The sequence below is a fragment of the Oncorhynchus tshawytscha genome, linkage group LG31 (genome assembly GCF_018296145.1).
Source record: "Oncorhynchus tshawytscha isolate Ot180627B linkage group LG31, Otsh_v2.0, whole genome shotgun sequence".
Taxonomy (NCBI): Eukaryota; Metazoa; Chordata; class Actinopteri; order Salmoniformes; family Salmonidae; genus Oncorhynchus; species Oncorhynchus tshawytscha.
In genome coordinates this window covers 8,862,642-8,887,127 of record NC_056459.1, presented here as the reverse complement: position 1 = coordinate 8,887,127, position 24,486 = coordinate 8,862,642, and the positions used below count along the sequence as shown (strand labels likewise).

The window sequence follows — 24,486 nt, the reverse complement described above, 5'->3', positions numbered from 1 at the left end:
GCCACAACAGCTATGTTTTCCAATTTAAAGAGTTGATGTCAAATTCATGGCTGGCATGCTTTCTACCTAAGTAATGGTGGAGGATATTTTACCTGTGGGGATGATAAAACAGGTTGGAGTGTAGCCGTGGACTTGGTGTCACCATGTGTTTTTTCCTCTCCAGGGTGACCTGCAATCCCAGGCATCGGTCCAAGCAATCGCCCGGCAGGTCTGTGAGCAACTGATACAGAGTGAGTCATTTTTTTTATCCTCCATCTGGCTCTCTTCCTGTGTGTGTGTGGATGTGTGATTTCATAGGTCTTGTGTCATTGAGTGTAAGTGTGTTCTGTGGAAGGGGTATACAGTACATGAAATGTGAGTGTTGTTTATGGAAGTGTAAGGGTATTTTGCCATTGTCATCCGTTCATGCGCCACTGACCTCTGCCTGACGTCTGTCCCACAGGTCACATGGCTCGCTACAGCTCCATCCTTAACCACATCCCCAGCGCACCCGTCTCCGTCCGCACCGTTCCAGGTCCCCCAGGAGAGCCTGGGCGGCAGGGCGGCCCAGGACCACAGGGAGAGCAGGGGCCCCCGGGCAGACCAGGGTTCCCCGGGTCCAACGGAGAAAATGGACAAGCAGGAGCCAGAGGTACTGTATAGAGAAGGCTCCGATTTAACTTAAGCTTTCAAGTGAAGATATAGTCATGTAACCTATGCCATAAGCTTGTGGGATACGATATTACAGTAAATGATACTGCCAGGTAACGTATTAAAACATAATTTATCAGGTTTCAGGTATGACCCAGATGCAGACAGTGTCGAAGAAACAAAAATGTATTTCTAGTACAGGGGCAGGCAAACGAAAGGTCAAAGGCAGGCAGATGTCAGTAATCCAGAGAAGGTACAAAAGGTCCAGAACGGCAGGCAGTCTCAGGGTCAGGGCAGGCAGGGGTCAATAATCCAGTGAGGCAGGGCCTCCCGAGTGGCACATTGGTCTAAGGCACTGCACCACTAGAGATCCTGGTTCAAGTCCAGGCTCTGTCGCAGCTCTAGCGACTCCTGTGGCGGGCCAGGCGCAATGCACACTGATACAGTTGCCAGGTGTACATGTTTCTTCCGACACATTGGTGCGCCTGGCTCACGGGTTAAGCAGGAATTGTGTCAAGAAGCAGTGCGGCTCAATTGGGTTGTGTTTGGGAGGACGCACGGCTCTCGACCTTCACCTCTCCTGAGTCCATATGGGAGTTGCAGCAATGGGACAAGACTGTAACTGCCAATTATAAACCAGGAAAAAGAGAACATCTTTTTTTAAATAACAAAAAACATTTATCCAGTGAGGTGGGGCAAGGTATAGAATGGCAGGCAGGGTCAGGGCTGGCAGAACATTCAAAACTGGGAAGGACTAGAAAAAAGGAGCAAGCACAGACAGCAGCAGGGGAACAAACACTGGTAGGTTTCATGAAACAAAATTAACTGGCAACAAACAAACAGATAACACAGGTATAAATACACAGGGGATAATGGGGAAGATGGGTGACACCTGGAGGGGGTAGAGACAAGCACAAAGACAGGTGAAACAGATAAGGGTGTGACACACTAATATATTCAGAATAAATGATTACACAGGTAGATCTACAATATTGTTCATGCTACTTTTAGTGCTGATGGTGATATAATACGGAAAGGAGATAAGCATGCCCACTTCTCTGCATTTTGTCAAAGTGTGTGTCCCTTTGGTCTCTGTCTGTCCAGGTTTGTCAGGAGAGAAGGGTGACAAGGGAAGCCCAGGCGCAGGAGTCCAGGGTCCCAGAGGCCCTGTCGGGCCCCCAGGTAACCAAAACAATGCCCGCTGACCCCCCCCAAAAAAAAAAATGCACCAGTTCCAACTTCAATTTTCCTCCAGGGACTTCCTTTGCTACCGAGCCTCTGCAGAGGAAATCAACATCTGTTGAGCAGGTGGATTAGAAAATAGGAAGTCATCCGATCTGTTTTTGATTAAGCACTCCCGTCTTGATTCAAGGGTAAAATATGAAATGGAGAGGGTAGCTTGAGTTTGATTTAATTTACTTTGGTTGTTATTCATTAAGCTGCCCTTACTGGTTTAATGAAACCTTATTAGAGGGCATAGCTATTGACTCCTGTATTGATTGTGGTCTAGCTGATACAGTGTGTTGATTGAAATCCTGAAGCAGTTGCCAGGTTGGGCCACAGGAGAGAACTCAGAGAACACTTCAGGAATCTGGCATGCGGGAGATGAGTACCCCCAAGGATATTTGAAAAAGGATATTCATAGCATTTCCTGATGGAGACAGCTCAGTAATAATAGCATTTTGGGTCTGATGAAAAGACACAAACGCTTATGCTTATTGGTACTGACTGCTGGGTAATGGTAAATGTGCGGAAGTCTGGCCAATCAGTGGCCTAATCATGGATTCTGTTTCAAAGCACACTACTAGATTTAAAGGGATAGTTCACCCAAATTATAAAATTATTTATTGGTTCCCTAACCCTGTAAGCAGTCTATGGATAAGATATGACAGCAATCCATACTTTGGTTTAATTTATCTGCCACTGCTTCCACATGCTAATGTTTTATCATTTGCGGCACAAATCGCATTCAAGTCATGGGACTGATATTAGCATTTTTCGCACATTATCTTCAAAACATCTATAAATGACTTTGTTGAGCTTTATAATACATTTTAGATACTTTCGTATTATTTGTACATGATGCTAATATCGGTCCCGTGACTTGTTTGGGATTTGTGCCACAAATGGGTAAGGAAACCAATGTGTAATTTGGGTGAACTACCCCTTTAACTTGGTGAATTCTACCTCTATATGCAGTGTTCTTAGTCACAATGAAGACAATAATAATGCCATCATGTTTCAAAGGTTTGTCTTAACATTTCACATGATGATTTCACTTCGGAATGTAGCTCAAAGTTAAAACCTTCATTGTTAATTGAAAATGTATTTGTTGTATTAAAACACACTTCCTCCCTTTCTCCCTTTCTCCGCCTTCTCCTCACCATTCCTTACCTCTCCTCCAGGACCAATGGGTCAGGGCCGGACAGGTAGTCAGGGTCCATCTGGTCGGCCGGGGAACCCTGGAACCCCTGGGCGGCCGGGTATCCCTGGACCAGTGGGGTCGGCTGGACCTCCTGGATACTGTGACCAGAACTCCTGTGTGGGCTACAACGTAGGAGGTAATTATGACAATCGTCATCCCTTACCACTGTAAACACACCAAAACACAACAAGGCAACATAAAATGATATAAAATACAAAGTCCAATACATTAGATCTAATTGTTTTTGCCATATATAGAGAATTCCATTGTCATTCCCATCATGTTGTTGGGTAGATAACACTTACCTGGGGATACACTCTCTGAGAATGCTTTAAAAACCCTAAAGTCTTGAGTAAGGCTGAGGGTTTGTAATCAGAGAATATGTCAAAGGGTTCGGACTGAATCTGGCCTTTTTTTAATGTCTTTATATCTGATGTATTGTATCATACCTTGTCAATCAATCACTAACGAATTTAATCCATCAGAAGCTCTTTGACAGGGAGACCTGAGCAAAGAGCTCTCATTGGGTTAAATCCGCCAGAGTGTTGACCCGAATCACACCTTTATCCACACTCACTGTATTTCAAGGTGAAGCTAAGACAACATGACTAGGGTTGAATGGGGGTAACCCGGTTACCTCCCAAAATCACTCCCTTTTCCCAGGATAAATAACTGTGAGAAAACTGTCAATTATTATAAATTATTTGTCTGAACAGCATGGCGTGAAATGGAACTGTTAAAGGATATGCAATGTCTAAATCTGGCCTCTCTACAGCCTCTGCATGATGAATTAACGCTCAGTGTGGGGACAGACATCCCATGTCTGTATGGAGCGCAATTCACAATGCATGTAGACCTACTGTATCATCTCATCGTGGTCACTTTTTTTCGTGAGACAGGTAGGCCTACATTTGCTGCAGCATAGCCTATGCTACAGTAATATAAAGACCGAATGCGCCTCTAATTTACCCATATCCATCTGACTTTCGGGTGTCACCTTGTTTTGTAATTGTAAAGATTTTTATTTATTATTTGCAGCTGCAGGGGAAAAAAGCATATCACTCGAATATCTTTGCTTTAAATCAGAACACGTGCAAGCAGTCTCTCGCAGTCTCTCTCTCTCCATCAATTCCATTCAAATTGCATACAAAATAGATAATCCTCTTCTATATTTGATACATAGCCCTATATACAGTATATGTTCTAGCCTACCTCTTTCAGGTAATAAATTCAATGCAGTATTAGCCTTATATTTAGCTAATTATGTATAATAAGCTTCTAACTTAATGCCTCTGTCTCTTGCACAGTATGCAAGCACCTGTGCTCCGCAGACCTCTCCTTAATAAACTCTCCTTAGCTCTTGGAGTCCCATGCAGGAAAAGCTAGACTAAATAGCTTGCTGGACATAACTTTTTTAGCATTTCTTATACCAATAGACTATTCGAAGAGGGGTGCAAGCTCTTTTTTGCTGATTGATAAATACCTCCAGCCGATAGAACTCACGGGTAGTTTGAAGGAAGAGCGAATGTGCGATGGTGGTAGGCTATAGCAGTTATTTAGCCTTCTGCATCTAATTCTAGTCCTATATTATTCAAGGATAACATTAGAATGAGGAAGATTATGACCACGAAACGTTTTCCATTTAACTGTTGAAAGCGAGGAAGGAATAAAGCAAAAATAGAGTGAGAAAGAGTATGTTGGCTAATAACATTAGGGGAAATATTATGAAAGATATATCAAATCAAATGTTATGTGTCACATGCACATACAACAAGTGTAGACCTTATCGTGAAATGCTTACTTACAAGCCCTTAACCAACAATGCCGTTCAAGAAATAGAGTTAAGATAATATTTACTAAATAAATAAAATGACTAATTAAATAAAAAGTAACACAATAAAATAACAATAACAAGGCTATATACAAGGGGTATCAGTACCGAGACAATGTGCGCCAGGGGTACAGGTTAGTCGAGGTAATTTGTACATGTAGGTAAGGGTAAAGTGACTGCAGAGGTAATAAACAGCAGAGGTAATAAACAGCAGTGTAAAAACAAAGGGTGGGGTCAATGTAAATAGTCCGGCTGGCCATTTGATTAATTGTTCATCAGTCTTATGGCTTGGGGGTAGAAGCTGTTAAGGAACCTTTAGGTCCAAGACTTGGCGGTCTAGTACCGCTTGCTGTGCTGTAGCAGAGACAACACTCTATGACTTGGGTGACTGGAGTCTTTGACAATTTTTGGGGCCTTCCTCTGACGCTATATATGCGTCAACCTACTAATTATACAAATGTATGTTTTATTTATTTATTCTTGACTGCATTGTTGGCGCATGTGACAAATTCTTCATATGTTATTTGTCACATGCGCCAAATACAACAGGTGTAGTAGACCTTACACTGAAATACTTACTTACAAGCCCTTTATATTTCAAAATTAAAATCAAATTTGCTAGCGTATACTTGTAACTTTTTAGGCCTCATGTTTCGCACCAGAATTGCATGTTCTCTTCTGCTTTACCATGGTTTGAACGATTTGTGTAATTCAGTATATTGCAATACAATACACACTCAAAAAGATTAGCCTACTGGAGCTAGTTAAATTTATTTCCCCAAGAGAGCATAGCCAAGTACAACTATGGGCTTTTATATTTTTCTGCCGTGCATAATGTGCAGTAGTCTACTGTATATCATAGCCGGATATGGCCGGGGTAGGCTGTCATTGTAAATAAGAATTTGTTCTTAATTGACTTGCCTAGTTAAATAAAGGTTAAATAAAATATATCAGTGCATTTGGAAAGGATTCAGACCCCTTGACTTTTTTTGTTACGTTAGTCTTATTCTAAAATGGATTAAATCGTTTTTTCCCCCTCATAAATCTACACAAAATACCCCAATATGACGAAGCAAAAAACAAAAACCAAAGATTATTAAGTATCACATTTACATAAGTATTCAGACACTTTACTCAGTACTATGTTGAAGCACCTTTGGCAGCCTCAAGTCTTCTTGGGTATGACGCTACAAGGTTGGCACTGGGAAACCTAGTCAGTTGTGTTATTTGGGAAGTTTCTTCCATTCTTCTTCGCAGAGCCTCTCAAGCTCTTTCAGGTTGGATAGGGAGCATCTATTTTCAGGTCTCTCCAGAGATGTTTGATTGGGTTCAAGTCTGTGCTTTGGCTGGGCGACTCAAGGCCTTTCAGGGACTTGGCTGTGTGCTTAGGCTCGTTGTCCTGTTGGAAGGTGAACCTTCGCTCCAGTCTGAGGTCCTGAACACTCTGGAGCAGGTTTTCATCAATGATCTCTCTGTACTTTGCTCCGTTCAGCTTTCTCTCGATCCTGACTAGTCTCCCAGCCCCTGCCGCTGAAAAACATCCCCACAGCATGATGCTGCCACCACCATGCTTCACCGAAGGGATGGTGCCAGGTTTCCTCCAGACATGACGCTTGGCATTCAGGCCAAAAAGTTCAATCTTGGTTTCATCAGACCAGAGAATCTTGCTTCTCATGGTCTGAGAGACCTTTAGATGCCTTTTGGCAAACTTCAAGCGAGCTGTCATGTGCCTTTTCCTGAGTAGTGGCTTCCATCTGGCCACTACCATAAAGGTCTAATTGATGGGGTTCTGCAGACATGGTTGTCCTTCTGGAAGGTTCTCCACAGAGGAACTCTGGAGCTTTGTCAGAGGGACCATTGGGTTTTTGGTCACCTCCCTGACCAAGGCCCTTCAATTTTGAGTCTTATAGCAAAGGGTCTGAATACTTATGTAAATACGTGTTTTTTTTTTTGCAAAGATTTCTAAAAACCTGTTATTGTGTGTAGATTGAAGAGGGAAAAAGGCTGTAACATAACAAAATGTGGAAATAGGGAAGGGGTCTGAATACTTTCCGAATGCACTGTATGTATTGGATAATGGGAATATGACTGAATATAAATATTGTAGTTATTCTCTCTGCAAGACAATCAACAAGCGAAATGCAAGTACAGGGACAAGGTAGAGTCGCAATTCAACGGCTCAGACACAAGACATATGTGGCATATGTCTACAGGAAATCAGGGACTGCAAAAAGAAAGCCTGCCACGTCACGAACACCGACATCACACTTCCAGACAAACTAAACACCTTCTTTGCCTGCTTTGAGGATAATATAGTGCCACTGTTGCGGCTCCCCGAACAAAGAGCAGGCTAAAATATCCCTCTCAGCACTGCCTGGACTGCGCAAAATGCAAACTAATTTCTTTTGAGTTATGTTATAATATAATTATTTTTAGGATAATACAGTGCCAAGGACTACGCCTCCCCCTCTCCTCTGTGGCTGATGTGAGTAAAATATTGAAACGTGTTAACACTCACAAGGCTGCTGGCCCAGACGGCATCCCTAGCCGCGTCCTCAGAGCATGGGCAGACCAGCTTGCTGGTGTGTTTACAGACATATTCAATTGCTCCCTATCCCAGTCTGTTGTCCCCACATGCTTCAAGATGGCTACCATTGTTCCTGTACTCAAGAAGGCAAAGATAACTGAACTAAATGACTACTGCCCTGTAGCACTCACTACTGTCATCATGAAGTGCTTTGAGAGACTAGTCAAGGATCATATCACCTCCACCTTACCGGCCACCCTAGACCTACTTCAGTTTGCATACCGCCAGGTCCAGAGATGACGCAATTGCCATCACACTGCCCTATCCCATCTGGATCAAATGAATACCTATGTAAGAATGCTGTTCATTGACCTCAGCTCAGCATTCAACACCATAGTACCCTCCAAGGTGATCATCAAGCTGGAGGCCCTGGGTCTCAACCTCGCCCTGTGCAATTGGGTCCTGGACTTTCTGACGGCCCGCCCCCAGGCCTCCAACTCAATCATCAAATTTGCAGACAACACTAGTGGGCTTGATTGCCAACAACGACAAGACAGCCTACAGGGAGGAGGTGAGGGCATTCGGAGTGCGGTGTCAGGAAAACAACATCTCACTCAACGTCAACAAACCAAAGGAGATGATCGTGGACTTCAGGAAACAGCAGAGGGAGCACCCCCCTATCCACATTGAAGGGACAGCAGTGTAGAAGGTGGAAAGTTCATCAACCTTGTTGTCAAGAGACTGGACATTGGCAAGAAGAATGCTAGGGAGTGGTGCACGATGTGCCCGTCTCCGGAGTCTGACCAGAAGACCGCTTCGTTTCCCTCTTTTTCTGAGTCGTTTTTTTTTTTGGTCGCTGCATGTGATCCACTCGGTTACACTGGTTGTAAGGCAGAACACAGGATCCGCGTCGCGAAAAACATATTCTTGGTCGTACTGATGGTCGTACTGATGGTGAGTTGACGCTGATCTTATATTCAGTAGTTCTTGTCGGCTGTATGTAAAGAAACCTAAGATGACCTGGGGTACTAGTGTAAGAAATAACACGTAAAAAAACAAAAAACTGCATAGTTTCCTAGGAACGCGAAGCGAGGCGGCCATCTCTGTCGGCGCCGGAAGTATAGAGTGTCTACCAAGAGAATTCTCTTCGATTATAATCACAGCCGTATATATCCCCCCCCAAGCAGACACATCGATGGCTCTGAACGAACTTTATTTAACTCTCTGCAAACTGGAAACGATTTATCCGGAGGCTGCATTCATTGTAGCTGGGGATTTTAACAAGGCTAATCTGAAAACAAGACTCCCTAAATTTTATCAGCATATCGATTGCGCAACCAGGGGTGGAAAGACCCTGGATCATTGTTACTCTAACTTCCGCGACGCATATAAGGCCCTGCCCCGCCCCCCTTTCGGAAAAGCTGACCACGACTCCATTTTGTTGATCCCTGCCTACAGACAGAAACTAAAACAAGAAGCTCCCACGCTGAGGTCTGTCCAACGCTGGTCCGACCAAGCTGACTCCACACTCCAAGACTGCTTCCATCACGTGGACTGGGAGATGTTTCGTATTGCGTCAGATAACAATATTGACGAATACGCTGATTCGGTGTGCGAGTTCATTAGAACGTGCGTTGAAGATGTCGTTCCCATAGCAACGATTAAAACATTCCCTAACCAGAAACCGTGGATTGATGGCAGCATTCGTGTGAAACTGAAGGCACGAACCACTGCTTTTAATCAGGGCAAGGTGTCTGGTAACATGGCTGAATACAAACAGTGCAGCTATTCCCTCCGCAAGGCTATCAAACAAGCTAAGCGCCAGTACAGAGACAAAGTAGAATCTCAATTCAACGGCTCAGACACAAGAGGTATGTGGCAGGGTCTACAGTCAATCACGGACTACAGGAAGAAACCCAGCCCAGTCACGGACCAGGATGTCTTGCTCCCAGGCAGACTAAATAACTTTTTGCCCGCTTTGAGGACAATACAGTGCCACTGACACGGCCTGCAACGGAAACATGCGGTCTCTCCTTCACTGCAGCCGAAGTGAGTAAGACATTTAAACGTGTTAACCCTCGCAAGGCTGCAGGCCCAGACGGCATCCCCAGCCGCGCCCTCAGAGCATGCGCAGACCAGCTGGCCGGTGTGTTCACGGACATATTCAATCAATCCCTATACCAGTCTGCTGTTCCCACATGCTTCAAGAGGGCCACCATTGTTCCTGTTCCCAAGAAAGCTAAGGTAACTGAGCTAAACGACTACCGCCCGTAGCACTCACATCCGTCATCATGAAGTGCTTTGAGAGACTAGTCAAGGACCATATCACCTCCACCCTACCTGACACCCTTGACCCACTCCAATTTGCTTACCGCCCAAATAGGTCCACAGACGATGCAATCTCAACCACACTGCCCTAACCCATCTGGACAAGAGGAATACCTATGTGAGAATGCTGTTCATCGACTACAGCTCGGCATTCAACACCATAGTACCCTCCAAGCTCGTCATCAAGCTCGAGACCCTGGGTCTCGACCCCCGCCCTGTGCAACTGGGTACTGGACTTCCTGACGGGCCGCCCCCAGGTGGTGAGGGTAGGCAACAACATCTCCTCCCCGCTGATCCTCAACACTGGGGCCCCACAAGGGTGCGTTCTGAGCCCTCTCCTGTACTCCCTGTTCACCCACGACTGCGTGGCCATGCACGCCTCCAACTCAATCATCAAGTTTGCGGACGACACAACAGTGGTAGGCTTGATTACCAACAACGACGAGACGGCCTACAGGGAGGAGGTGAGGGCCCTCGGAGTGTGGTGTCAGGAAAATAACCTCACACTCAACGTCAACAAAACTAAGGAGATGATTGTGGACTTCAGGAAACAGCAGAGGGAACACCCCCCCCATCCACATCGATGGAACAGTAGTGGAGAGGGTAGCAAGTTTTAAGTTCCTCGGCATACACATCACAGACAAACTGGATTGGTCCACTCACACAGACAGCATCGTGAGGAAGGCGCAGCAGCGCCTCTTCAACCTCAGGAGGCTGAAGAAATTCGGCTTGTCACCAAAAGCACTCACAAACTTCTACAGATGCACAAATCGAGAGCATCCTGGCGGGCTGTATCACCGCCTGGTATGGCAACTGCACCGCCCTCAACCGTAAGGCTCTCCAGAGGGTAGTGAGGTCTGCACAACGCATCACCGGGGGCAAACTACCTGCCCTCCAGGACACCTACACCACCCGATGCTACAGGAAGGCCATAAAGATCATCAAGGACATCAACCACCCGAGCCACTGCCTGTTCACCCCGCTGCCATCCAGAAGGCGAGGTCAGTACAGGTGCATCAAAGCTGGGACCGAGAGACTGAAAAACAGCTTCTATCTCAAGGCCATCAGACTGTTAAACAGCCACCACTAACATTGAGTGGCTACTGCCAACACACTGTCAATGACACTGACTCTACTCCAGCCACTTTAATCATGGGAATCGATGGGAAATGATGTAAATATATCACTAGCCACTTTAAACAATGCTACCTTATATAATGTTACTTACCCTACATTGTTCATCTCATATGCATACGTTGATACTGTACTCTATATCATCGACTGCATCCTTATGTAATACATGTATCACTAGCCACTTTAACTATGCCACTTGGTTTACATACTTATCTCATATGTATATACTGTACTCGATATCATCTACTGTATCTTGCCTATGCTGCTCTGTACCATCACTCATTCATATATCCTTATGTACATATTCTTTATCCCCTTACACTGTGTATGACAGTAGTTTTTTTTGGAATTGTTAGTTAGATTACTTGCTCGTTATTACTGCATTGTCGGAACTAGAAGCACAAGCATTTCGCTACACTCGCATTAACATCTGCTAACCATGTGTATGTGACAAATAAAATTTGATTTGATTTGAAGTTAAGTTTCTCAGCATACACATCACAGACCAACTGAAATGGTCCACCCACACAGACAGTGTAGTGAAGAAGGCTCAACAGTGCCTCTTCAACCTCAGGAGGCTGAAGAAATTTGGCTTGTCACCCAAAACCCTGACAAACTTTTACAGATGCACAATCGAGAGCATCCTGTTGGGCTGTATCACAGCCTGGTACGACAACTGCACAACCCTCAACCTCAAGGCTCTCCAGAGGGTGGTACGGTCTGCACAACGCATCACCGGGGGCAAACTACCGGCCCTCCATGACACCTACAGCACCCGATGTCACAGGAAGGCCAAAAAGATCATCAACGACATCAACCACCTGAGCCACTACCTGTTCACACCGCTACCATCCAGAAGGCGAGGTCAGTACAGGTGCATCAAAGCTGGGACCCTGAGACTGAAAAACAGCTTCTATCTCAAGGCCATCAGACTGCTAAACAGCAATCACTAACTCAGAGAGGCTGCTGTCTACATAGAGACCCACACATTAATAATGTTTATATATTTTATATTACTCTTCTCACATGTACAGTTGAAGCCGGAAGTGTACATGCACTTAGGTTGTAGTCATTAAAACTTGTTTTTCAGACACTCCACACATTTCTTGTTAACAAACTATAGTTTTGGCAAGTCGGTTAGGACATCTACTTTGTGCATGACACAAGTCATTTTTCCAACAATTGTTTACAAACAGATTATTTCACTTATAACTAACTGTATCACAATTCCAGTGGGTCAGAAGTTTACATACACTAAGTTGACTGTGCCTTTAAACAGCTTGGAAAATGATAGGCTAATTGACAACATTTGAAGGTGTACCTGTGGATGTATTTCAAGGCCTACCTTTAAACTCAGTGCCTCTTTGCTTGACATCATGGGAAAATCAAAAGAAATCAGCCAAAACCTTAGAAAAAAAATTGTAGACCTCCACAAGTCTGGTTCATCCTTGGGAGCTATTTCCAAAAGCTTGAAGGTACCACGCTCATCTGTACAAACAATAGTATGCAAGTATAAACACCATGGCACTACGCAGCCGTCATACTGTTCAGGAAGGAGACACGTTCTGTCTCCTAGAGATGAACGTACTTTGGTGCGAAAAGTGCAATCCCAGAACAGCAGCAAAGGACCTTGTGAAGATGCTGGAGGAAACAGGTGCAAAGTATCTATATCCACAGTAAAACGAGTCCTATATCGACATAACCTGAAAGGCCGCTCAGCAAGGAAGAAGCCACTGCTCCAAAACCGACATAAAAAAAGCAGTTTACAACTGCACATGGGGACTAAGATCGTACTTTTGTTTCCTCTGGTCTGATGAAACAAAAATAGAACTGTATGGCCATAATGACCATTGTTATGTTTGGAGAAAAAGAGGGATGCTTGCAAGCCGAAGAACACCATCCCAACCGTGAAGCACAGGGTTGGCAGCATCAAGTTGTGGGGGTGCTTTGCTGCAGGAGGAACTGGTGCACTTCACAAAATAGATAGCATCATGAGGTAGGAAAAGTATGTGGATATATTGAAGCAACGTCTCAAGACATCAGTCAGGAAGTTAAAGCTTGGTCGCAAATGGGTCTTCCAAATGGACAATGACCCCAAGCATACTTCCAAAATTGTGGCAAAATGGCTTAAGGACAACAAAGTCAAGGTATTGGAGTGGCCATCACAAAGCCCTGAGTCCCACAGAAAATTCGTGGTCAGAACTGAAAAGGCGTGTGCGAGCAAGGAGGCCTACAAACCTGACTCAGTTACACCAGCACTGTCAGGAGGAATGGGCCAAAATTCCCCCAACTTATTGTGGGAAGGTTGTGGAAGGCTACCCGAAACGTTTGACCCAAGTTAACAATTTCAAGGCAATGCTACCAAATACTGATTGAGTGTATGTAAACTTCTGACCCACTGGGAATGTGAGGAAAGAAATAAAAGCTGAAATAAATCATTCTCTCTGATATTATTCTGACATTTCACATTCTTAAAATAAAGTGGTGATCCTAACTGACCTAAGACAGGGACTTTTTTTACTCTGATTAAATGTCAGGAATTGTGAAAAGCTGAGTTTAAATGTATTTGGCTAAGGTGTATGTAAACTTCCGACTTCAACTGTATATACTGTATTTTTTCCATCTATTGCACCTATGCCGCTCAGCCATCGTTCATCCATATACTGACATGTACATATTCTCATTCACCCCTTTAGATTTGTGTGTATTAGGTAGTTGTGTGGGAATTGTTAGATTACTTGTTAGATATTACTGCACTGTCGGAACTAGAAGCACAAGCATTTCGCTACACTCTGTAACGGTTTTGACTTGAGGTTATTATTTATAGGGGTGCCAGGTAGGTTGTGCCTACCAGAGAAAACATTAGTTTCTCCTTTTAGTTTGGGTGGGGATGAGTCCCATCTGGTCCGTCAAGTCTACACCAATACAAAGGACTTATGTAAAAGTCAGGATGGAAATAAACTTTTCATAAACCCTTAAAACATTGGAAAGAACTTCAAAAACAACTATATTCTTTTGCGTGGGTTGTATTAGCAACAACAATGATTACACACATATAATAATCTCACAATGAGTTCTGGTTCCTCCAGAAATGTCCTGTACCTCGGGCCTAAAAAGAGTCCAGCCCGGTAAAGGAGTTCAGTGAACTCAAGTGACTTTTGTCACGCAATGTTTGTCCGTTCATTCCGTGTAGCGTAAACCCAGTATTAAACATACAATCAATATAACAATTATTTTACCACAGAACTTTAAAGCGTATCAACTCTTACTAAGTCCTCAACTACAACTAACTACATAAATCAAAGTATACATCGCATCAAAACAAATGAAATACCGTATACAAAAAGGTGGTAGTCAGTCGGTCAGTCAGACAATCCAATCCGCCAATAGATCTCCAGCGGAGAAAGGCCACGAAGAACGGAGAGGTGTAGTCCATGGACGCAAAGAGTGGATCCGATCCTGGGTAAACTCTCTTAGGCTACAAAACACACGTTTAACGGCAACAAAACAAACGGAATAGAGAAGCTTCGGCACTGAGGGTTGAACACATCCTCATTCACGTCTCCATCACAACCCCCCTTTTGCGCAGCTGATGCTGGCTATTTAATTGGGAATTAAAGGGAAAGCGCCCTATTGGAAGGAGCTGCACTGAGACGGTTCAGAATAATTCAGGGCCGTCACAACTCGCAATAACATCTGCTAACCATTCTTATGTGACAAATACAATTTGATTTGATTTGATAATGGGACTGTCATTTGGACTTTTTGGGGCTTGGGTTCATAACATGTATTTAATGTTTGGCCCACCAGGCTCACGTAGCATCAGGCTTGAATGTTCATGCTGATCAACCCTCTAATCAAATTCAGACATATATATATATGCTTTATAATGCTTTAGAATGATACTTAAGGTTTTGGTGGGAAATTCCGGGTTACCCAGGAGAAAATTGATTTATTCTCGCGATGGAACATTTGTAAAATACCGGGAAAATATTAAACCCTAAACATGACCTATCTTGAAAAGAAAGTTCTCAGAATCATCTACTCTATTGTAGTACTAACTTACCAGTTACCCAAATTTAATTTGGATGCCCATACTGAGATATATTTAAGTAATTGGCATTTATTTTCTGATTTACTTTATACTTAATAGACTTCGAATTCAAATCAATTGAGACTCCCTTGATTAACCTCAGTATGGAACCTCATTAAAATAAATGAGTGGATGTCCTTTATTCTCTGTTTTTGACAGCTCAGGATTTTTTTTTGCCCATTCTATTATCTGATGGTTTTACAGTAAGATGTCTTTGAGCATATGGTTTATTTATGAATCCAATAGTTCCTGTTGTCATTTAAGCACCTTGAAATACAAAATGCACCCAAGATGCAGAATTTAGCTTGCAAACAATGACTTACAATGTGTTGAATTCATACAATGAATGGTATGTGAGAGAAAAAAAATTTTGCCGCCATGTCTTTATCCCAGTATCTTAGGTTGTGGAATTGAATTCAAACAATCTTGCTTGTTTAAAGTTCTGTAGACCTAATAGATATTTGTCAATGCTTGTGACATGTATTTATGTCAAAAATAGTTATTCCGACAAAATATCTATAAACTTTTAAAGCCTTATCACGATAAGTCATATTTCAGTATGTTCGTGTACATACCACGCTATTGCGTCAAGTATGGCCATATTTTACCAAGTTTCAAAAAGACAATTCTGCATCTTTACAGTCATGTGATCATGATTAATTCAACATTATAAACGGGGTGGTTCGAGCCCTGAAAGCTGATTGGTTGACAGCCGTGGTATATCAGACCGTATACCACGGGTATGACAAAACATGTATTTTTACTTCTCTAATTACATTGATAACCCGTTTATAATAGCAATAAGGCACCTTGGGGGTTTGTGGTATATGGCCAATATACCACGGCTAAGGGCTGTATCCAGGCACTCCGTGTTTGTCGTACAAAAGAACAGCCCTTAGCTGTGGTATATTGGCCATATACCACACCCCCTCAGCCTTATTTCTTAGATGGTTCATCATCTAATATACTGGATATTGTGAGTGTGGATACAATCTGTAGCGCCCTAACTGTCAATGCATGTGTGCATGGACACCTAGACCATCAATGATGTCTGTCTCTATCACCCTTTTCTCTGAGGAAAAGACGGTACGGTGAGCACACTGTACGGCTAGAAAGGCCGGCGGTGTTCTCCATGTACTCCTCGGTGTGAGTAATACCAGCATGTGATTTTGTCTTGTCTGTCTGACCTGTGGTATGTGTGTGTCTCCCTCTTTCTCCCTCTACTTTCTCTTACTGAAGTCCAACAAAAGTATTGGTAGCGAGCAGCATTCAAAAAGGGTTGTAGTGGAGGTGTGAGGCTAGACAGGCTTGTCACTTCATTCTACCCCCTTCCAATATCCCCTGTTTTTTTTCAGTCAACAACAACTACTGCTTTGTTTCCTATAAAGATGTTCAAAGTCCTTCTCTTTGTAGAAAAACATTCTACCTGAGCCTGAGACAATAACTCATTTAGCCATAAATGCATTTTTATGTTTCAGCGCATACAAGCTAAACTCAGCAAAAAAAGAAACTGTCAACTGTGTTTATTTTCAGCAAACTTAACATGTGTAAATATTTGTATGAACATAACAAGATTCAACAACTGAGACATAAACTGAACAAGTTCCACAGATATGACTCACAGAAATTGAATAATGTGTCCTTGAACAAAGGAGGGGTCAAAATCAAAAGTAACGGTCAGTATCTGGTGTGGCCACCAGCTGCATTAAGTACTGCAGTGCATCTCCTCCTCATGGACTGCACCAGATTTGCCAGTTCTTGCTGTGAGATGTTACCCCACTATTCCACCAAGGCACCTGGACATTTCTGGGGGGAATAGCCCTAGCCCTCAACCTCCAATCCAACAGGTCCCAGGCGTGCTCAATTGGATTGAGATCCGGGCTCTTCGCTGGCCATGGCAGAACACTGACACTCCTGTCTTGCAGGAAATCACGCACAGAACAAGCAGTATGGCTGGTGGCATTGTCATGCTGGAGGGTCATGTCAGGATGAGCTTGCATGAAGGGTACCACATGAAGGAGGAGGTTGTCTTCCCTATAACGCACAGCGTTGAGATTGCCTGCAATGACAACAAGCTCAGTCCGATGATGCTGTGACACACCGCCCCAGACTATGATGGACCCTCCACCTCCAAATCGATCCCGCTCCAGAGTACAGGCCTCGGTGTAACACTCATTCCTTTGACTGTAAATGCGAATCCGAGCATCACCCCTGTGAGACAAAACCGAGACTCGTCGGTGAAGAGCACTTTTTGCCAGTCCTGTCTGGTCCAGTGACGGTGGGTTTGTGCCCATAGGCGACGTTGTTGCCGGTGATGTCTGGTGAGGACCTGCCTTACAACAGGCCTACAGGCCCTCAGTCCAGCCTCTCTCAGCCTATTGTGGACAGTCTGAGCACTGATGGAGGCATTGTCCGTTAATGGTGTAACTCGGGCTGTTGTTGTTGCCATCCTGTACTTGTCCGGCAGGTGTGATGTTTGGATGTACAGGTCCTGTGCAGGTGATGTTACACGTGGTCTGCCACTGCGAGGATGGGCAGCTGTCTGTCCAGTCTCCCTTTAGCACTGTCTTAGACGTCTCACAGTACGGACATTGCAATTTATTGCCCTTGCCACATCTGCGGTCCTCATGCCTCCTTACAGCATGCCTAAGGCACGTTCACACAGATGAGCAGGGACCCTGGCATCTTTCTTTTGGTGTTTTTCAGAGTCAGTAGAAAGGCCTCTTTAGTGTCCTAAGTTTACATAACTGTGACCTTAATTGCTTACTGTCTGAAAGCTGTTAGTGTCTTAACGACCGTTCCACAGGTGCATGTTCATTAATTGTTTATGGTTCATTGAACAAGCATGGGAAACAGTGTATAAACCCTTTACAATGAAGATCTGTGAAGTCATTTTTACGAATTATCTTTGAAAGACAGGGTCATGACAAAGGGATGTTTCTTTTTTTGCTGAGTTTAGTATATATTTTATCCAAGGCTTCTCTACGCTTCTGCAGTGAATGTGTACAGTTTTTATATTCCAAAAGGAGCCAGTGGTTGACTAATACTGATTGTCATTTGATGCGTTATTCAGTTGAGCTTTCTCATATATTTAGTAAGAGAACCACTTAGATCTCCTTACCTTGTCAGTGTTGCTCCTCCCTACTCCTCTTTAACTCTTCTGGCCGCTTTGATGTCGACGCTAACACTGTTCTTCCTGTGTGTCTCTGCCTCCTTCCTGTCCTGTCCCGCTAACCCAATCAAAAACAAACAAACACATGCACGCTTTGGGGGTGGCCACGGTGGCTATAGAGGGTGGCATCGGTGGTGACACATCTGACCGCCACAATCTTCCCTTAGTCCAATTGCCCCCCAACACCTACCAGAACTATGACGAGGTGGAGGAGGAGGACCCCTATAGGTATGGCGAGGGGGGCTACCCCTCCGAGTACTATCAGCCCAACTACCCGGCGCCTCGACCGGTCGTGCCCGGGGACCCAGGCCTCACCCAGGGCGACGAGGTGCTGAGGTCCCCCGGGATCCACCGCTCCTACAGGAGCCTGGCTGACAAGAATGATAAGAAAGAAGAAGAGCCAGGGGAGAGGAAGATGGTTGTCCCATGAGGGAGAACAAGCTAAGGAGAGCCTTGCGGAAGTCGGGGATACACGACAGGAGTTGGGACTGTTCAGTTGGAGGGAGAAATATCCAAAGGGGGGTCTAAGGACTATCATAAAGTGCCTGATGTCAATGTCAAAGGGACATATAGGAGGGGAAGGGTGGTGGAGGTTGAAGGAGAGAGTGGGAGGGACCATCTTCTCCTTTTCTTCTCTCTGGAAGTGTTGTGGTTGGTGGTGTAGATAGGGGTTATGTACTGTTGGTTCCAGTGTGGTCAGATTTTTGTGTGTGTAAATCAGTTACATCAAGAGATACATTTGTATTGTTGTTTTATTTTCGTTTTCAGCATACCACCTAATCTCATTTAATGCAATTTATCAATTTCCTGGTCACAGTTTACTTCAAGTGCTCGTTTATGATCTTAGTAAATACTGGAAGGCCTACAGTGTAGTGTAGTATAATATAATATAGTTTAGTATGTTATAGTATAGTAAATAGTATAGTAGTAATATTTCAGTTCAATGGGAGCTTTTATGGCTAGGATATTACTCAAGAATGGATAGCAAGTGCTATTTGAACATTTTGAAAATAAAATAGAATATTAACGATCGACTACTTGGTCATATTAGTAGTGAATATAACTACCTATATTGATAACTACCCAACTAACATTATAAACAGACTCAATATGACTAGTTATTCTCGAATTATTATTATTTATTTTGAGGAAATGTCCCATATTGTAATATTTGCATGTGTGTTTGTTTATCATCTAATCATTCCATATCAATTTATAGTGCTATTTTGTCCCCAGCCAAAGGATACAACATATATGTGTTCATATCTTGACAGGGTCAAGCCATATAGCCCAACTAATACCCCCATTGCAGTGTTCGCTACAAACATGTCTCTCTTTGTATTTTTAGGATATGTCTTCAAAGGGTGTTTGAGAAGGCGCTAAACATGTAATATAACAAGATTATTAGTTAAATTATTTTTTAATAAATGTTTGTTTTATTGCAAGTGTCTCGGAATATGGTCTCCAGAACCCCTAAAGTATTGTGATGAGTTGTTAGGCCTGTGGTCTATTAGCCTTGCAGAGCTCAAGAGATAAACTATGTGGAACAGGCCACTGTGGCCCCTCTCATCAGAATATGGTTCTATCAAGAAAGTAATTTATTTTTTACTTGGTATTGATTTTTCAAACAATAAAATTGAAGTATAACCATTAGTCACAGTGGGTACTCTCAACACTGCTTCTTTGTTCATATGGATGTGTTTGTTTTCTCCGACTAGCAGGCCTAATAGCATGCACTTCAATTGAACCAATGGTAGAACTTAAATGACATTTTCAGTTAAAATACTTTTCATTACTAGAGGACCCGCACAGATGGCAACTCCAAAGCAATGTGTACTTGCTATAGCTGAGAGTCTTCTAGATGACATCCTTAATCCTTGTCGTGGTTTTCTTAGCAATCGGCACTGGAAAAGGGATGCACTGAAACTTTGCAAGCAAGCAGTGGGCAATACTTTCTTATTTTTAATCACTAAGCTATACACTATCACAGCTTTTTCAGTACATTGCCTTTTTCCCTTTTCTACCTTCGTCATCAGCATCTTGCACTCTACATAGGACATACAACCAAATGAACTGATGGAACTGACACACACCGAAACGGTGTGACACCAGAAACGTTCTCCTTCTGTCTAATTGCAGAGTGAGAGTAGAGTCTGCCTCGCTATTATTTCTGCCGCCTCCCGAGGGGAGGTGTAATTGCATGATCTGCACCCAGGAAGTCTCCAGGCCAGATGTTAGATCCCCTGGAATCACGCTGCTAAGTGGGGCCTAGTGACAGACAGACATACAGACAGACAGGTACCCCTGTACATTGGTCTGCCTTTTTTCTCCAGGTGATGAAAGATCGTTGCTGTGAACACCATGGACTGAATGTAATTGCCACAGTCATGAAAGATACACACCGAAATATGTGCAATTAAGTGTGCAAGGCTTTTGTTAAGTAGTATCTGATAAAATCGCGCTCTTCTTCCTCTACGATCTCCAATCATGCTCTTCCTCCATTTCATCCTGCTGCTTCCCAACAGCCAGCCAGAGCCCAGATTGAGCAACTTGCCCTCAAACCCACCTTGGGGCAAAGCTTAATTTCCAGATGATTAGCCCAGCCCAGGCATTTACTACATTTACCTCCATTCAAGTGCTTCATAGCCATAGGGAAACCACTACCATGCCTTAAGGAAAACTACAGTAGGTGATGACACTTGGCTTTACAGTGGAGCTTTGAGGCCATCAAAAGAAAAACACAATCACAGAGATGGCATCAAGAAGCGGGTGTCACGCTCCTGGGTGTTCTGTTGTCCCTTGGTGTGAGAATCTCTGCGGCTGCTTCTGAAACAAAGGCGGAAGTACTTATCTTCTCTGGAGGCCTCCACCATCCCAATAACAAACAGGCCTCCACCATCCCAATAACATACAGTGGCCTCCACCAGTCCAATAACAAACAGGCCTCCACCATCCAAATAACAAGCGGAGGCCTCCACCATCCCAATAACAAACAAGCCTCCACAATCCCAATAACAAACAGGGCTCCACCATCCCAGTAACAAGCAAACAGCCCCCTTATAAACCATGTGGCAGGTACAGTTGAAGTCGGAAGTTTACATACACCTTAGCCAAATACATTTAAACTCAGTTTTTCACAATTCCTGACATTTAATCTGAGTAAAAAGTCCCTGTCTTAGGTCAGTTAGGATCACCACTTTATTTTAAGAATGTGAAATGTCAAGAATAATAGTAGAGAGAATTATTTATTTCCACTTTTATTTCTTTCATCACATTCCCAGTGGGTCAGAAGTTTACACACACTTAATTAGTATTTGGTAGCATTGGCTTTAAATTGTTTAACGTGGGTCAAACATTTTGGGTAGCCTTTCACAAGCTTCCCACAATAAGTTGGGTGAATTTTGGCCCATTCCTCCTGACAGAGCTGGTGTAACTGAGTCAGGTTTGTAGGCCTCCTTGCTCGCACACACTTTTTCAGTTCTGACCACAAATTTTCTGTAGGATTGAGGTCAGGGCTTTGTTATGGCCACTCCAATACCTTGACTTTGTTGTCCTTAAGCCATTTTGCCATAACTTTGGAATCATGCTTGGGGTCATTGTCCATTTGGAAGACCCATTTGCGACCAAGCTTTAACTTCCTGATGTCTTGAGACGTTGCTTCAATATATCCACATAATTTTCCTACCTCATGATGCCATCTATTTTGTGAAGTGTACCAGTCCCTCCTGCAGCAAAGCACACCCACAACATGATGCTGCCATCCCCGTGCTTCACGGTTGGGTTGGTGTTCTTCGTCTTGCAAGCCTCCCCCTTTTTCCTCCAAACATAATGATGGTCATTATGGCCAAACAGTTCTATTTTTGTTTCAAAAGACCAGAGGACATTTCTCGAAAAAGTACGATCTTTGTCCCCATGTGCAGTTGCAAACATTAGTCTGACTTTTTTTGGAGCAGTGGCTTCTTCCTTGCTGAGCGGCCTTTCAGGTTATGTCGATATAGGACTTGTTTTACTGTGGATATAGATACTATTGTACCCGTTTCCTCCAACATTTTCACAAGGTCCTTTGCTGTTGTTCTGGGATTGATTTGCACTTTTCGCACCAAAGTACGTTCATCTCTAGGAGACAGAACGTGTCTCCTTCCTGAGTGGTATGACGGCTGCATAGTGCCATGGTGTTTATATTTGCGTACAATTGTTTGTACAGATAAACATTGTACCTTCAGGCGTTTGGAAATTGCTCCCAAGGATGAACCAGACTTGTGGAGGTCTACAATTTTTTTCTAAGGTTTTGGCTGATTTCTTTTGATTTTCCCATGATGTCAAGCAAAGAGGCACTGAGTTTAAAAGTAGGCCTTGAAATACATCTACAGGTACACCTTCAAATGTTGTCAATTAGCCTATCATTTTCCAAGCTGTTTAAAGGCATAGTAAACTTAGTGTATGTAAACTTCTGACCCACTGGAATTGTGTTACAGTGAATTATAAGTGGAAAAAATCTGTCTGTAAACAATTGTTGGAAAAATGACTTGTGTCATGCACAAATTAGAAGCCCTAACCGACTTGCCAAAACTATAGTTTGTTAGCAAGAAATTTGTGGAGTGGTTGAAAACCGAGTTTTAATGACTCCAACTGAAGTGTATGTTAACTTCCGACTTCAACTGTAGATGGTAGATCAATCATCTTCCTTTTGTTGGATGTAAGTGCAATTACAGTTTTGGAGTTTGAATACAAGTGTAGACTACTGCAATGTGCTATTTACAGGCTGTAATAGTTCAAATAGAAATTCAGATAGCTCAAAGTTGGTCTAGCAATGTATAATGAAGGCATAAAATAACATCATTGTCAAAGTGTACCTTTGAACTTCATCTCAAGACAGAATGCCTGACTATTGTCTGACCTTAGACTTCATTCAGTTACTTGTGGGATATAAGAGCGTTTGAAACGTAATAGAAACTGCGATAATGTGAAGAGGAGCCTGCCTACATACTCAAAAAAAGGATCCCCTAAAGGCAAAGTTACAAATCACTTTCTCCTGGTCTTTCCCAATTCTCTTCTCCCCCTCTTCCTCTTTCACTTTCACAAACTGAAACACGCAAAAAACATAAACACCCTATAAGGAATGTTTTATCTGATTTCAGACAAGTCATGTCACGATCACCTCTAGGTTACTAAGTATTTAGGTCAAGTGAAGGAAGAGAAGTATCATCCGGGGGAAGAATACATAGTGGCAGATGTTTCGCTCTCTACTGTGCGAGCTGTCAAAGCAAACAACCAGGTAATTTACAGGTACATTCCGATGACATATTGAGTCACAGCGTTACATAAAGATGCCACAATTACCATGTTTTACACCAATATTTTTCACTTGTGTTGTCCGTTTGTAGAGAAGTATCTTGTAAATGAAAATGTTATTGTTCTACTTTCACTGTGAGAGAACGTGAGAAACTTGCAGCCTTGATAATAAGCTTGAGAAAGGATTTGCACATTTGGACCTAGTTCCCCACCTAGTGTGGATTTTCAGATGATGCATGATCTGGAAAGAAATGTCTGCGCTGTACATACATACTGTATATATTATATTATTCTATTTGATATATATTGGATGTGTATGGGTTACATACATTTTGAAGAACTTCATTATCTCAGATCACTAAATAACGATAGGTCTGATGAATGTGATTACCACAGTCATTCTTATGTTTTGAACAAGACATTAGATGGGCCAAACTGCCCGGTTAAAAAGATCTAATCTTTCCAATAGGGTAGTCATTTGGATTTGAATATATCAGAGCATGTGGAATTTGATTAGATTGTTTGAAATTAGATTAGATTTTCATAATCGCATTCAATCAAATTAGCATCAAATTAGTCGTGCCTGTTGACGTTATCATTGGGTCTCATCGTTTAGACCAAAAATAATGTTACTGAAGTCCCTTTCTACGCCTTGATCACACCTACATTGTCATTGCATTTTGGTAGAAATGCAGAAGTACATTTATTTCCAATGGAACTGGTGCGTTTTCCTTGCAGTGTTGCAGAGGCAATTGCAGTGTGTTCTGTGTGGTGCATACATTTGATTTATCGAACGTATGCGTCAAACTGTATAGGTAGGCGGCTTGACAGAAATGGTAGCAGAAGGTGCATGTTGAACTTTCGTTGCACAAATATACAGATGAATCTGCGTACCATTTTGCGCTAAACTCTGTCGGTGTGATCAAGGCGTTACTCTTTACCATAGATAATACAACTAGATTTGAACTGTTTGAAGAAAAAGTGAGATTTCAATCACTTTAGTTTTGATGTCTGACATTGAAATATATATCAGAAGGTTGTGATTGATATATCA

The 24,486-nt window shown here is 43.0% G+C and overlaps 1 protein-coding gene across 4 annotated transcripts in view; it reads left to right on the top strand.

The window, feature by feature from the left end:
* The window catches only part of LOC112233333 (collagen alpha-1(XIV) chain-like), a 99,682-nt gene extending 79,864 nt beyond the window's left edge, over positions 1–19,818 (top strand). For 2 of the 4 annotated variants that reach the window (XM_042310026.1, XM_042310023.1), the window contains 5 exons: positions 164–230; positions 443–631; positions 1,735–1,812; positions 3,036–3,191; positions 18,260–19,818. In XM_042310026.1, coding sequence (XP_042165960.1) covers positions 164–230; positions 443–631; positions 1,735–1,812; positions 3,036–3,191; positions 18,260–18,570 — 801 coding nt within the window. In that variant the 3' untranslated portion in view covers positions 18,571–19,818. Of the gene's footprint in view, positions 1–163; positions 231–442; positions 632–1,734; positions 1,813–3,035; positions 3,192–16,207; positions 16,549–18,259 lie in introns of those variants that run through there. The other 2 variants (XM_042310024.1, XM_042310025.1) reach the window with 2 other exon arrangements.
* Positions 19,819–24,486: the final 4,668 nt, after the last annotated feature.